The 12,382-nt window shown below is 54.9% G+C and overlaps 1 protein-coding gene across 6 annotated transcripts in view; it reads left to right on the plus strand.

Annotated features, from left to right (window-relative positions):
- Positions 1-9,550, plus strand: part of LOC139228531 (tyrosine-protein kinase JAK2-like) — a 112,078-nt gene extending 102,528 nt beyond the window's left edge. For all 6 annotated transcript variants that reach the window (XM_070859611.1, XM_070859610.1, XM_070859613.1 and 3 more), the window contains 4 exons: positions 3,666-3,838; positions 5,597-5,714; positions 7,091-7,198; positions 8,662-9,550. In XM_070859611.1, the coding sequence (XP_070715712.1) occupies positions 3,666-3,838; positions 5,597-5,714; positions 7,091-7,198; positions 8,662-8,766 (504 nt within the window). In that variant the 3' untranslated portion in view covers positions 8,767-9,550. The remainder of the gene's footprint in view (positions 1-3,665; positions 3,839-5,596; positions 5,715-7,090; positions 7,199-8,661) is intronic.
- Positions 9,551-12,382: the final 2,832 nt, after the last annotated feature.

Below are 12,382 nucleotides of genomic sequence, written 5' to 3' on the forward strand. Positions count from 1 at the left end.
AGACCTGCAAAAAAAAGGTCAGTGAACTTCTCTTAATTTTTTTTTCCCACCGATTTATCTGTATGTAGAAACATAGAAAATAGGTGCAGGAGTAGGCCATTCGGCCCTTCGAGCCTGCACCGCCATTCAATGAGTTCATGGCTGAACATGCAACTTCAGTACCCCATTCCTGCTTTCTCGCCATACCCCTTGATCCCCCTAGTAGTAAGGACTTCATCTAACTCCTTTTTGAATATATTTAGTGAATTGGCCTCAACAACTTTCTGTGGTAGAGAATTCCACAGGTTCACCACTCTCTGGGTGAAGAAGTTTCTCCTCATCTCAGTCCTAAATGGCTTACCCCTTATCCTTAGGCTGTGACTCCTGGTTCTGGACTTCCCCAACATCGGGAACATTCTTCCTGCATCTAACCTGTCTAAACCCGTCAGAATTTTAAACGTTTCTATGAGATCACCTCTCATTCTTCTGAACTCCAGTGAATACAAGCCCAGTTGATCCAGTCTTTCTTGATAGGTCAGTCCCACCATCCCGGGAATCAGTCTGGTGAATCTTCGCTGCACTCCCTCAATAGCAAGAATGTCCTTCCTCAGGTTAGGAGACCAAAACTGTACACAATACTCCAGGTGTGGCCTCACCAAGGCCCTGTACAACTGTAGCAACACCTCCCTGCCCCTGTACTCAAATCCCCTCGCTATGAAGGCCAACATGCCATTTGCTTTCTTAACCGCCTGCTGTACCTGCATGCCAACCTTCAATGACTGATGTACCATGACACCCAGGTCTCTTTGCACCTCCCCTTTTCCTAATCTGTCACCATTCAGATAATAGTCTGTCTCTCTGTTTTTACCATCAAAGTGGATAACCTCACATTTATCCACATTATACTTCATCTGCCATGCATTTGCCCACTCACCTAACCTATCCAAGTCACTCTGCAGTCTCATAGCATCCTCCTCGCAGCTCACACTGTCACCCAACTTAGTGTCATCCGCAAATTTGGAGATACTACATTTAATCCCCTCGTCTAAATCATTAATGTACAATGTAAACAGCTGGGGCCCCTGAAGGTGTTTTTTTGGTGAAGATTTTTATTTTTATCTGTTCCCCCCCCTCACCGCCCACCCCCCCCGGGCCCGACTCAATCCTCGACAGGACTTGGGCGGCAAGCTCGTTTGCCGCCGAGATCGGGAGCTTCCGCCCGCTGCCGCCCAGATTGACGGCGTAAGTCGTTATTTTGCCACCGGTCACTCGCCGGTCCTTTGACCAAGTTCGGCCCAATGTCCCTCAGTCCTAAACTCCCCAAACAGCAGAAATAGCTTCTCTCTATTTACCCTATCTGTTCGCCTTAATATCTTGAAAAAAAAGTCTTAAGGCAGTCGGTTGCTCCCAGTTGGTAGATTTTTTTCAAAATTCTTTATTCGTTAGAAAGAAAGACTTGTATTTATATAGCGCCTTTCACGACCACCGGACATCTCAAAGCGTTTTACAGCCAATGAAGTACTTTTGGAGTGTAGTCACTGTTGTAATGTGGGAAACGCAGCAGCCAATTTGCGCACAGCAAGCTCCCACAAACAGCAATGTGATAATGACCAGATAATCTGTTTTTGTTATGTTGATTGAGGGATAAATATTGGCCCCAAGACACCGGGGATAACTCCCCTGCTCTTCTTTGAAATAGCACCATATGATCTTTTATGTCCACCTGAGAGAGCAGACGGGGCCTCGGTTTAATGTCTCATCCGAAAGATGGCACCTCCGACAGTGCGGCGCTCCGTCAGTACTGCCCCTCCGACAGTGCGGCGCTCCGTCAGTACTGCCCCTCCGACAGTGCGGCGCTCCCTCAGTACTGCCCCTCCGACAGTACGGCGCTCCCTCAGTACTGCCCCTCCGACACTGCGGCGCTCCCTCAGTACTGGCCCTCCGACAGTGCGGCGCTCCCTCAGTACTGGCCCTCCGACAGTGCGGCGCTCCCTCAGTACTGCCTCTCCGACAGTGTAGCACTCCCTCAGTGCTGCCCCTCCGACAGTGCAGCGCTCCCTCAGTACTGCCACTCCGACAGTGCGTGCGCTCCCTCAGTACTGCCCCTCCGACAGTGGAGCACTCCCTCAGTACTGCCCCTCCGACAGTACGGCGCTCCCTCAGTACTGCCCCTCCGACAGTGCGGCGCTCCCTCAGTACTGCCCCTCCGACAGTACGGCGCTCCCTCAGTACTGCCCCTCCAACACTGCGGCGCTCCCTCAGTACTGGCCCTCCGACAGTGCGGCGCTCCCTCAGTACTGGCCCTCCGACAGTGCGGCGCTCCCTCAGTACTGCCTCTCCGACAGTGTAGCACTCCCTCAGTGCTGCCCCTCCGACAGTGCAGCGCTCCCTCAGTACTGCCACTCCGACAGTGCGTGCGCTCCCTCAGTACTGCCCCTCCGACAGTGCGGCGCTCCCTCAGTACCGCCCCTCCGACAGTGCAGCACTCCCTCAGCACTGCCCCTCCGACAGTGCAGCGCTCCCTCAGTACTGCCCCTCCGACAGTGCGGCACTCCCTCAGTACTGCCCCTCCGACAGTACGGCGCTCCCTCAGTACTGCCCCTCCGACAATACGGCGCTCCCTCAGTACTGCCCCTCCGACACTGCGGCGCTCCCTCAGTACTGCCCCTCCGACAGTGCGGCACTCCCTCAGCACTGCCCCTCCGACAGTACGGCGCTCCCTCAGTACTGCCCCTCCGACAGTGCGCGCTCCCTCAGTACTGCCCCTCCGACAGTGCAGAACTCCCTCAGTACTGCCTCTCCGACAGTGCGGCTCTCCCTCAGTACTGCCCCTCCGACAGTACGGCGCTCCCTCAGTACTGGCCCTCCGACAGTACGGCGCTCCCTCAGTACTGCCCCTCCGACAGTGCGGCTCTCCCTCAGTACTGCCCCTCCGACAGTGCGGCACTCCCTCAGTACTGCCCCTCCGACAGTGCGGCACTCCCTCAGTACTGCCCCTCCGACACTGCGGCGCTCCCTCAGTACTGGCCCTCCGACAGTGCGGCGTTCCCTCAGTACTGCCCCTCCGACAGTGCAGCACTCCCTCAGTACTGCCCCTCCGACAGTGCGGCTCTCCCTCAGTACTGCCCCTCCGACAGTGCGGCACTCCCTCAGTACTGCCCCTCCGACAGTGCGGCACTCCCTCAGTACTGCCCCTCCGACACTGCGGCGCTCCCTCAGTACTGGCCCTCCGACAGTGCGGCGTTCCCTCAGTACTGCCCCTCCGACAGTGCATGCGCCAGCCCGGGGCACAAATCGCGAGGTGCGGCACTAACCACACCACCCCTCTCCCCCCACACATCCAGGGGCAACTTCCCGGGAGGTGCTATCGACCCCTTCCCCCCAGGCGATAACTTTGTTTCACCGCCCCCCCTCCGGAGTTGCTAATGGGGCTATAAAAAGGGCAACTTTGCCCCCTTTATTTTTTCAAGCACATAGTTTATATTATTGCCCCGATGACTTTTCTCCCAGTGTCCGCCCGGGAGAATTCCTGGAAACACCAGGGCAATCCGGGAGGGTTAGCAACCCTTATTCTGCCCCAGGTGCTTTTGGAGATCGGTTAACTTTCTCTAAGAAGGCAGCAACGTTGAAATGCTCCGATCCGCACAGCTCCCAACGTGACAACTCTTTCTGTTCCTTTTTGAAAGGGAATGGAATACCTTGGCTCCAAACGCTATGTGCACAGGGACCTGGCAACACGGAACATCCTGGTCGAAAGCGACACCTGTGTGAAAATCGGTGACTTCGGACTGACCAAGATTCTGCCTGGAGACAAGGATTATTACAAAGTGCTGGAGCCCGGGGAGAGCCCCATCTTTTGGTAAGAGCAGTCGATGTTGTGCGTGGACAATGAGGGCGCCTCTTGATGACTCAGTGAGTTACTGCACAGGGTTAAGAACATAAGAAATAGGAGCAGGAGTAGGCCATACGGCCCCTCGAGCCTGCTCCGCCATTTAATACGATCATGGCTGATCCGATCATGGACTCAGCTCCACTTCCCCGCCCGCTCCCCATAACCCCTTATTCCCTTATCGGTTAAGAAACTGTCTATTTCTGTCTTAAATATATTCAATGACCCAACTTCCCCAGCTCTCTGAGGCAGCAAATTCCACAGATTTACAACCCTCCGAGAGAAGAAATTCCTCCTCATCTCAGTTTTAAATGGGTGGATTATGCCCCCTAGTTCTAGTCTCCCCCATCAGTGGGTATGGTTGCTCCTTGGTTTGACTGTTGAGGACTGCTGTGTAACGAAAGATCGAAATGTTATCGGGCTGGAAATTTCCCTCCGTGCCCGCTCGGAGCTGACAATTCGAATTAAATGGAGAGCTACCGCCAGAATAGATGGGGCGGAGGATGGATCGAAATTCGGCCGGTGCACAGGGCGGTGTTGGGGGATGGGAGCAGGGCGGAAGGCGGGCGTTGTCGTTTAGCGCCACGCTGAGCACTTCGGCGCGGCACCTATGGCGTCGGCGCGAGGCGGACACGCCGCGCTAACGCCTAGCAACGCCCCCTCCAATTTCCCCCATGGGGCGGTGAGGGGTCGGAACGGGGGTCGCTGTGCATGCTCTAGCCTGGGGCTAATGACACATGGCCCCCCCCCAAACCTCTGGGGCAATTTCCCGGGAAGTGCTATCCCTTCCCCCGGGCAACAACCTTGTTTCGCCCCCCCGCCCCTCGCCCCTCCCCCCATCCCCCACCCCCCCCAGACCACCAGGGAAGGTTTCGGCCGGACCAGCGGTCTGGGACCCAAAGGGACGGTGTCGGGCTGCCTGTTGGTGGCCTGGCCGAACCCACGGCCGCCATTATCGGCCGACTGCAGAGTCTGCCGACAATTAAATTAAAATGGCGGCGCGCATCGCTTGTAGAGGCTGTAACGGGCCTTAAAAAGGGGGCAATTTTGGTCCCTGTAGCTTTATTACACCTCTGAGAATACTCTCCACTTGCCTGGATGAGTTGCTGCTCCAACAACACTCAGGAAGCTCGACACCATCCAGGACAAAGCAGCCGCTTGATTGGCTCCCCATCCACCACCTTAAACACTCACTCCCTCCACCACCGGCACACCGTGGCTGCAGTGTGCACCGTCTACTGAGAAAGGAAATTAAAATAATCAAATTTGAAAAAGTATCGCACTCTGGTATATTTTGCTGGTAACCTCTTGACCAGCACTGGTGAGGTTTCTCCAACCGCACCTCCCAAACCCACGGCCTCTATCTCCTAGAAGGACAAGGGCAGCAGGCGCATGGGAACACCACCACCTCCACGTCCCCCTCCCAGTCACACACCATCCCGACTTGGAAATATATCGGCCGTTCCTTCACCGTCGCTGGGTCACAATCCTGGAACTCCCTCCCTAACAGCACTGTGGGAGCACCTTCACCACACGGGACTGCAGCGGTTCAAGAAGGCGGCTCACCACCACCTTCTCGAGGGGCGATTAGGGACGGGCAGTAAATGCCGGCCTTGCCAGCGACGCCCACATCCCGTGAAGGATTTTGTAAAAAATCCTGCCAACTTGACAACGTTGTGTAGAACGTCCAGACCGCATTGTTTTTTATCGAACTCCCTTTGTGTTTAGGTATGCTCTGGAATCTCTGACTGACAGCAAGTTTTCCAGAGAGTCGGATGTGTGGAGCTTCGGTGTCGTGCTTTACGAGTTGTTCACGTACAGCGATCGGAGCAGGAGTCCGCCAATGGTGAGGAGGAGACGGAGCCATCGGTCGTGGCCAGCTGCTGCCACGCTTGGGCTTCAGTCGCGATCAGCGATAGATCTTGGCTTTACGTGACAAATCTGTGGTTTGTCAAAATGTGGCGATCCTTCCATCCCTCTGTCTTGTAGAATCATAGAATAGTTACAGCACCGAAGGAGGCCACTTGGCCCATCGCGTCTGCGATGGCTCTTTCGAAGAACATAAGAAATAGGAGCAGGAGCCGGCCATCTGGCCCCTCGAACCTGCTCCGCCATTCAATAAGATTATGGCTGAAGTGATCTTGGCCTCAACTCCACATCCCTGTCCGCTCCCCATAACCCTTGACCCCCTTGTCGTTCAAAAGAGCAATCCAGCTAGTCCTACTCCCCCCCGCTCTTTCCCCATATCCCTGCAATTTTTTTCTCCTTCAAGTATTTATCCAACTCTCTTTTCAAAGCCTCGATTGAGTCCGCCACCCTCTTAGGCAGCGCATTCCAGATCCTAACCACTCGCTGCGTAAAAAGGTGTTTCCTCGTGTCGCCTTTGGTTCTTCTGCCAATCACCTTAAACCCGTGTCCTCTGGTTCTCGACCCTTCCACCAATGGGAACAGTTTCACTCTCTATCTACTCTGTCCAGACTCCCTCATGATTTTGAACACCTCGATCAAATCTCCTCTCAACCTTCTCTGCACCAAGGAGAACAACCCCAGCTTCTCCAGTCTGTCCACGTAACTGTAATCCTTTATCTCCATGGGCACGAACAGGAGGCTCAAATGACCCCAATTTCTCCCCCTGAGTTTCGATTAGAAATGTGGACACAGGAATTTTACAATGGAAAACGTTGACACTGCGATATAGTCTTCACGACATCACAAACACACACACATACAAGATGGCGCTACAGGAACTTGTCAGGTGACCTTGTCACATGATCCTTTTATTGTCTTTACACCAGCAGTTGCATTACCTCACTAGTCCAGTAGATGGAGCTCTATATTACAGACACCGAGGTGTGACTAAAACACGGCAACAGGAGGTAAAGACTTGCAGACAGAAAGTGTGTCCAGACACAAGAAGATCTCTTTGTATTGGGATTAGTGAGGAAACCAGTTGAAGTTATGGTGCAGGACAGCACTAAGACTGGGAAAGGGGGAAAGTCCCAGTAGTGGGTGGGTTATGCCAAGTTTGGTGTTTAAGAATCTTTGGACGGTAGAAGGGCCCAGGGCGAGAATACATTGCATTAGGAGGCGCTCTTGATTACGACCCGTTGAGATTGAGTGAAGAGGAGTAACGTGTAAGGCTGCCCGCGGGAACAAGGGAGGAAAGTTTGGAGACGGCCGAGAATCAAAGTAACGTTCCTTTTCCATTTCTTTTTTTTAAAGGAGTTTCTGCAGATGATTGGTTCAGACAAGCAGGGCCAGATTGTCTTCCAGATGCTTGAGGTCCTGAAAACCAAGCGCCTCCCACCACCACAGGACTGTCCCAGAGAGGTAAGGAGGTGCCAGGGGTGTCCAGGTTGCGGTCGAACTCCGGGCCCGCCGGTTGTGGGGCGGTGACAGGGGCAGAGTGCTGATTTTAACGCCGGGCGGGAGGTGCTGCCTCAAACTCTGCAATTTTCCGCCCAAAGGTGAGAGAGTAGCACTAACCATGGCGTCGCACGCTCACCCACGGGGGGTTGTGGGGCTGGGGGAGATTACAGAGATCAGGAGGGGCGAGGGCCATGGAGGGATTTCAAAACAAGGATGATCATTTTGAAATCGAGGCGTTGCTTAACCGGGAGCCAATGTAAGTCAACGAGCACAGGGGGTGATGGGTGAGCGGGACTCAGTGCGAGTTAGGACACGGGTCAGCGAGCGCAGGGGGTGATGGGTGAGCGGGACTCGGTGCGAGTTAGGACACGGGTCAGCGAGCACAGGGGGTGATGGGTCAGCGGGACTCGGTGCGAGTTAGGACACGGGTCAGCGAGCACAGGGGATGATGGGTGAGCGGGACGCGGTGCGAGTTAGGACACGGGTCAGCGAGCACAGGGGTTGATGGGTGAGAGGAACTCGGTGCAAGTTAGGACACGGGTCAGCGAGCACAGGGGGTGATGGGTCAGCAGGACGGTGCGAGTTAGGACACGGGGCAGCGAGCACAGGGGGTGATGGGTGAGCGGGACTCGGTGCGAGTTAGGACACGGGGCAGCGAACACAGGGGGTGATGGGTGAGCGGGACTCGGTGCGAGTTAGGACACGGGTCAGCGAGCACAGGGGGTGATGGGTCAGCGGGACGGTGCGAGTTAGGACACGGGTCAGCGAGCACAGGGGGTGATGGGTCAGCGGGACTTGGTGCGAGTTAGGACACGGGCTGCCGAGTTTTGGAGTCGTTATATATGTATACTTGTATATACTCTGTACAGCCACCAGAGGGCTCATCCCCTGGAGTCCCAAGGGATCCCATAATCCCTTGGGCGCAGAGGTATTTAAGGACGCCTCACAGGTTGGAGAGGCACTCTGGAGACCTGCAATAAAAGTCTAAGGTCACACTTTACTTTGAGCTCACAGTCTTCAGTCTGACTCTTTCTCCATACATAACAGGATCACCTCTAGTTAAGAACATAAGAACATAAGAAATAGGAGCAGCAGTAGGCCATACGGCTCCTCGGGCCTGCTCTGCCATTTAATACGACCATGGCTGATCCAATCATGGACTCAGGTCCACTTCCCTGTCCCCCCCTTAATCCCTTATCAGTTAAGAAACTGTCTATCTCTGTCTTATATATATATTCAATGACCCAGCCTCCACAGCTCTCTGAGGCAGCGAATTCCACAGATTTACAACCCTCTGAGAGAAGAAATTCCTCCTCATACGTAGGGTAGAATGTGGGAGTGCTTTGGAAAAGTCAAGTGTAGAGGTAACAAAGGCATGGATTATTGATGATAATCTTTATCGCTTTTTTTTTAATGTTGTTCAGATGTACAACATAATGCTGAATTGCTGGAACCACAACCCCTCGCAACGACCGACGTTCGCAGACTTGCTGCAGAAGATCGAGGCGATGCGAGATGCCATTCGCTGAGCAGCATCACTCACCGAGCAAGCCTGAGGTCCGTGTGGGCACTGCGTCGTTGCCTCACTGCCCCTCCCGATGGACACCAGACAGATCCGTAACGAAACTCACACCACTTACATTTGTATATCGCCTTCTCAAGTTGTTGGAAGTGTCTCAGCGCGCGTCACGTAATTGATTACTCCCGGAAGGCTCGGTGACTGTGGCATGTGTTGGGCAGCCGGGTATTGCCCTGCCACGGCTGGTCCAGTTTTGCCCCGCAAATCGCCGCCTTCCCAAAATATCCGACCGGACGTCACGCTGCGATTTGTTGGCAGGAGGCCGACACAAAGGAGGCGCTTCTCTCGCACTCTTGTGACGTTTGAATAGCAGCGAGCTCCCTCTCCGAGTGCAGCGGGGAGTGCGAAGGGAGGCACGGGCAGCGTGAGCTTGATAGATTTCCTTGCTTAAGCTAACTTGCAGTCGATATCTTTCCTGGCACGGATGCTGAGGCTGGGCAGAATGGCTGGGGCGTTTGCCCGCTGGTAGCTGTGGGTTTGGGTGAGTGAGGGGCTCTATAGTGCCATCTGCTGGTACTAATCGGACCAGCTGGTGTGACGGGGACTCCGTGACCTGCCACAGCTCGGCTTCAAATGGGAAATCCCAGTATAGCACCACCTGCAGGCATCACAGGGAATCGTGACAGCTAACTACAGACGTGGTAATATTGCAAAGCCCAGGATAGATTGTTACTGCTCTTTCCAATACAGCATGCAGCCTTTGTACCAATTTTAATAAATTATACATATAGAAATTGTTTTTGCACTGACTTCTGTTCACTTACCTGTTTTATTAAAACAACCTGACTCCCCAAAGCCTGCCCACCATCTACAAGGCACAAGTCAGGAGTGTGATGGAACACTCTCCACTTGCCTGGATGAGTTGCAGCTCCAGCAAAACTCAGGAAGCTCGACACCATCCAGGACAAAGCAGCCGCTTGATCGGCTCCCCATCCACCACCTTCAACACTCACTCCCTCCACCACCGGCGCCCCCTGGCTGCAGTGTGCACCATCTACAAGATGCACTGCAGCAACTCGCCAAGGCTTCTTCGGCAGCACCTCCCAAACCCACGACCTCTACCGCCTAGAAGGACAAGGGCAGCAGGCACATGGGAACACCACCACCTCCACGTTCCCCTCCCAGTCACACACCATCCTGACTGGGAAATATATCGGCCGTTCCTTCATCGTCGCTGGGTCACAATCCTGGAACTCCCTCCCTAACAGCACTGTGGGAGCACCTTCACCACACGGACTGCAGCGGTTCAAGGCGGCGGCTCACCACCACCTTCTCAAGGGGCAATTAGGGACGGGCAATAAATGCCGGCCTTGCCAGCGACGCCCACATCCTGAGAATGAATGTTGGTTCCTGGCTTGCGCCTCAGCCAGATAGAACATTGCCCAGATCTTCAGCAAACACACTCACAGGGGTGGAAGGGCAGCAGAACGAGGCTTCACTTGGACCCCCCCCCCCCCCGTCTCGAATGTTGCATATGGGGGCGGGGGAGGGGGTCATGGGAATAATTGGGGCGGACAACCTGTCTAACGGACCCGCATGCCCCACTGTGCCTCCGAACTCTCGGAGCGCCACCCGGTTTCGGCAAAATTGGAGGAGTGCAGAGATCTTGGAGGGTTGTGGGGCTGGAGGAGGTTACAGAGATAGGGAGGGGGTGAGGCCATGGAGGGATTTGAAAATAAGGATGAGAATATTAAAATCGAGGCGTTGCTTAACAGGGAGCCACTGTAGGTCAGTGAGCACAGGGTGATTGATTGCGTGCGCAGTCATTCGAAGGTAATCAGCTCCCCTGGGGTCGGTGGCCTATGCAGGTATTCACCTTTGGGCCTTTTCTTGTAAGGCCCACAACAGAACCCAGGCCTGCTCTCAGAGAGCGTTGGGTCTATTGGGAGGCAGACGCGCGCGGTGGGTGGAATTCCCCTGGGACCCTGGAATATCGCCAGAAATCCTCCAACACGCTCTGGAGACATTTCAGAGGCAAGCAGATGATGTGCCTCTGACCCCCCCCCCCCCCCGCCCCCCCCCCCCCCCCCACTCACAACTCCCAGGTTGGATCTTTTAGGAAAAGTCTCCACCCTTGCTTGAGCTCATCTGCTGCTGAAACCCTTATCCGTGCCTACGTCACCTCCAGACTTGACTGTTCCAACGCTCTCCCTGCCACCCTCCCACATTTCGCCCAACATAAACTAGAGGTCATGCAAAACTTGGCTGCCCGTGTCCTAACTCACACCGAGTCACGCTCACCCATCAACCCCTGTGCTCGCTGCCCCGTGTCCTAACTCACACCAAGTCCCGCTCACCCATCAACCCCTGTGCTCGCTGCCCCGTGTCCTAACTCACACCGAGTCTCGCTCACCCATCACCCCCTGTGCTCGCTGCCCCGTGTCCTAACTCACACCAAGTCACGCTCACCCATCACCCCCTGTGCTCGCTGCCCCGTGTCCTAACTCACACCAAGTCACGCTCACCCATCAACCCCTGTGCTCGCTGCCCCGTGTCCTAACTCACACCAAGTCCCGCTCACCCATCACCCCCTGTGCTCTCTGCCCCGTGTCCTAACTCGCACCGAGTCCCACTCACCCATCAACCCCCTGTGCTCGCTGCCCCGTGTCCTAACTCGCACCAAGTCCCGCTCACCCATCACCCCCTGTGCTCGCTGCCCCGTGTCCTAACTCACACCCAGTCCCGCTCACTCATCACCCCCTGTGCTCGCTGCCCCGTGTCCTAACTCACACCAAGTCACGCTCACCCATCAATCCTTGTGCTCGCTGCCCCGTGTCCTAACTCACACCGAGTCCCGCTGACCCATCACCCCCTGTGCTCACTGACCTACAGTGGCTCCCAGTTAAGCAACGCCTCGATTTTAATATTCTCATCCTTATTTTCAAATCCCTCCATGGCCTCACCCCCTCCCTATCTCTGTAACCTCCTCCAGCCCCACAACCCTCCAAGATCTCGGCACTCCTCCAATTTTGGTCTCTTGTGCATCTCCGATTTCTATCACTCCACCATTGGCGGCAGTGCCTTCTGTTGCCAAGGCCCCAAGCTCTGGAATTCCCTCCCTTATTCTCTCCACCTTCCTACCTCTCATCTCCTTTAAAACAATCCTCAAAACCTACCTCTTTGACCTAGCTTTGGGTCACCCAGCCTAATTTCTCCTTATGTGGCTTGGGGTCAAATCTTTTGTCTTACAACACTCCTGTGAAGCAGCTTGGGACGTTTTACTACGTTAAAGGTGCTATATAAATCCAAGCTGTTGTTGGCGTTGGGGGAGGAGGCTCAGCAGATCCAGGTTTAACCCCAAGCTCCAACTCCTGCTTGCACTCCCACCCAACCAACACCTCCACCTGAGAACACTGTTTCATCTGGGCCCTGAGTCTGGGTCCAATCCAGACTGACCCAATCCAGCAACGTAGGATGGTCCAGTAGACACCATGCCAGCCCTCCTCGGCACCTCTCCTTTGTCAGCCGTGGCTCCGTGGGTAGCACACTCGCCTCTGAGCCAGAAGGTTGTGGGTTCAAGTCCCACTCCAGGGACTGGAGCATAAATCCAGGCCGACACTCCCAGT

The sequence above is a fragment of the Pristiophorus japonicus genome, chromosome 18 (genome assembly GCF_044704955.1).
Source record: "Pristiophorus japonicus isolate sPriJap1 chromosome 18, sPriJap1.hap1, whole genome shotgun sequence".
Lineage (NCBI taxonomy): Eukaryota > Metazoa > Chordata > Chondrichthyes > Pristiophoridae > Pristiophorus > Pristiophorus japonicus.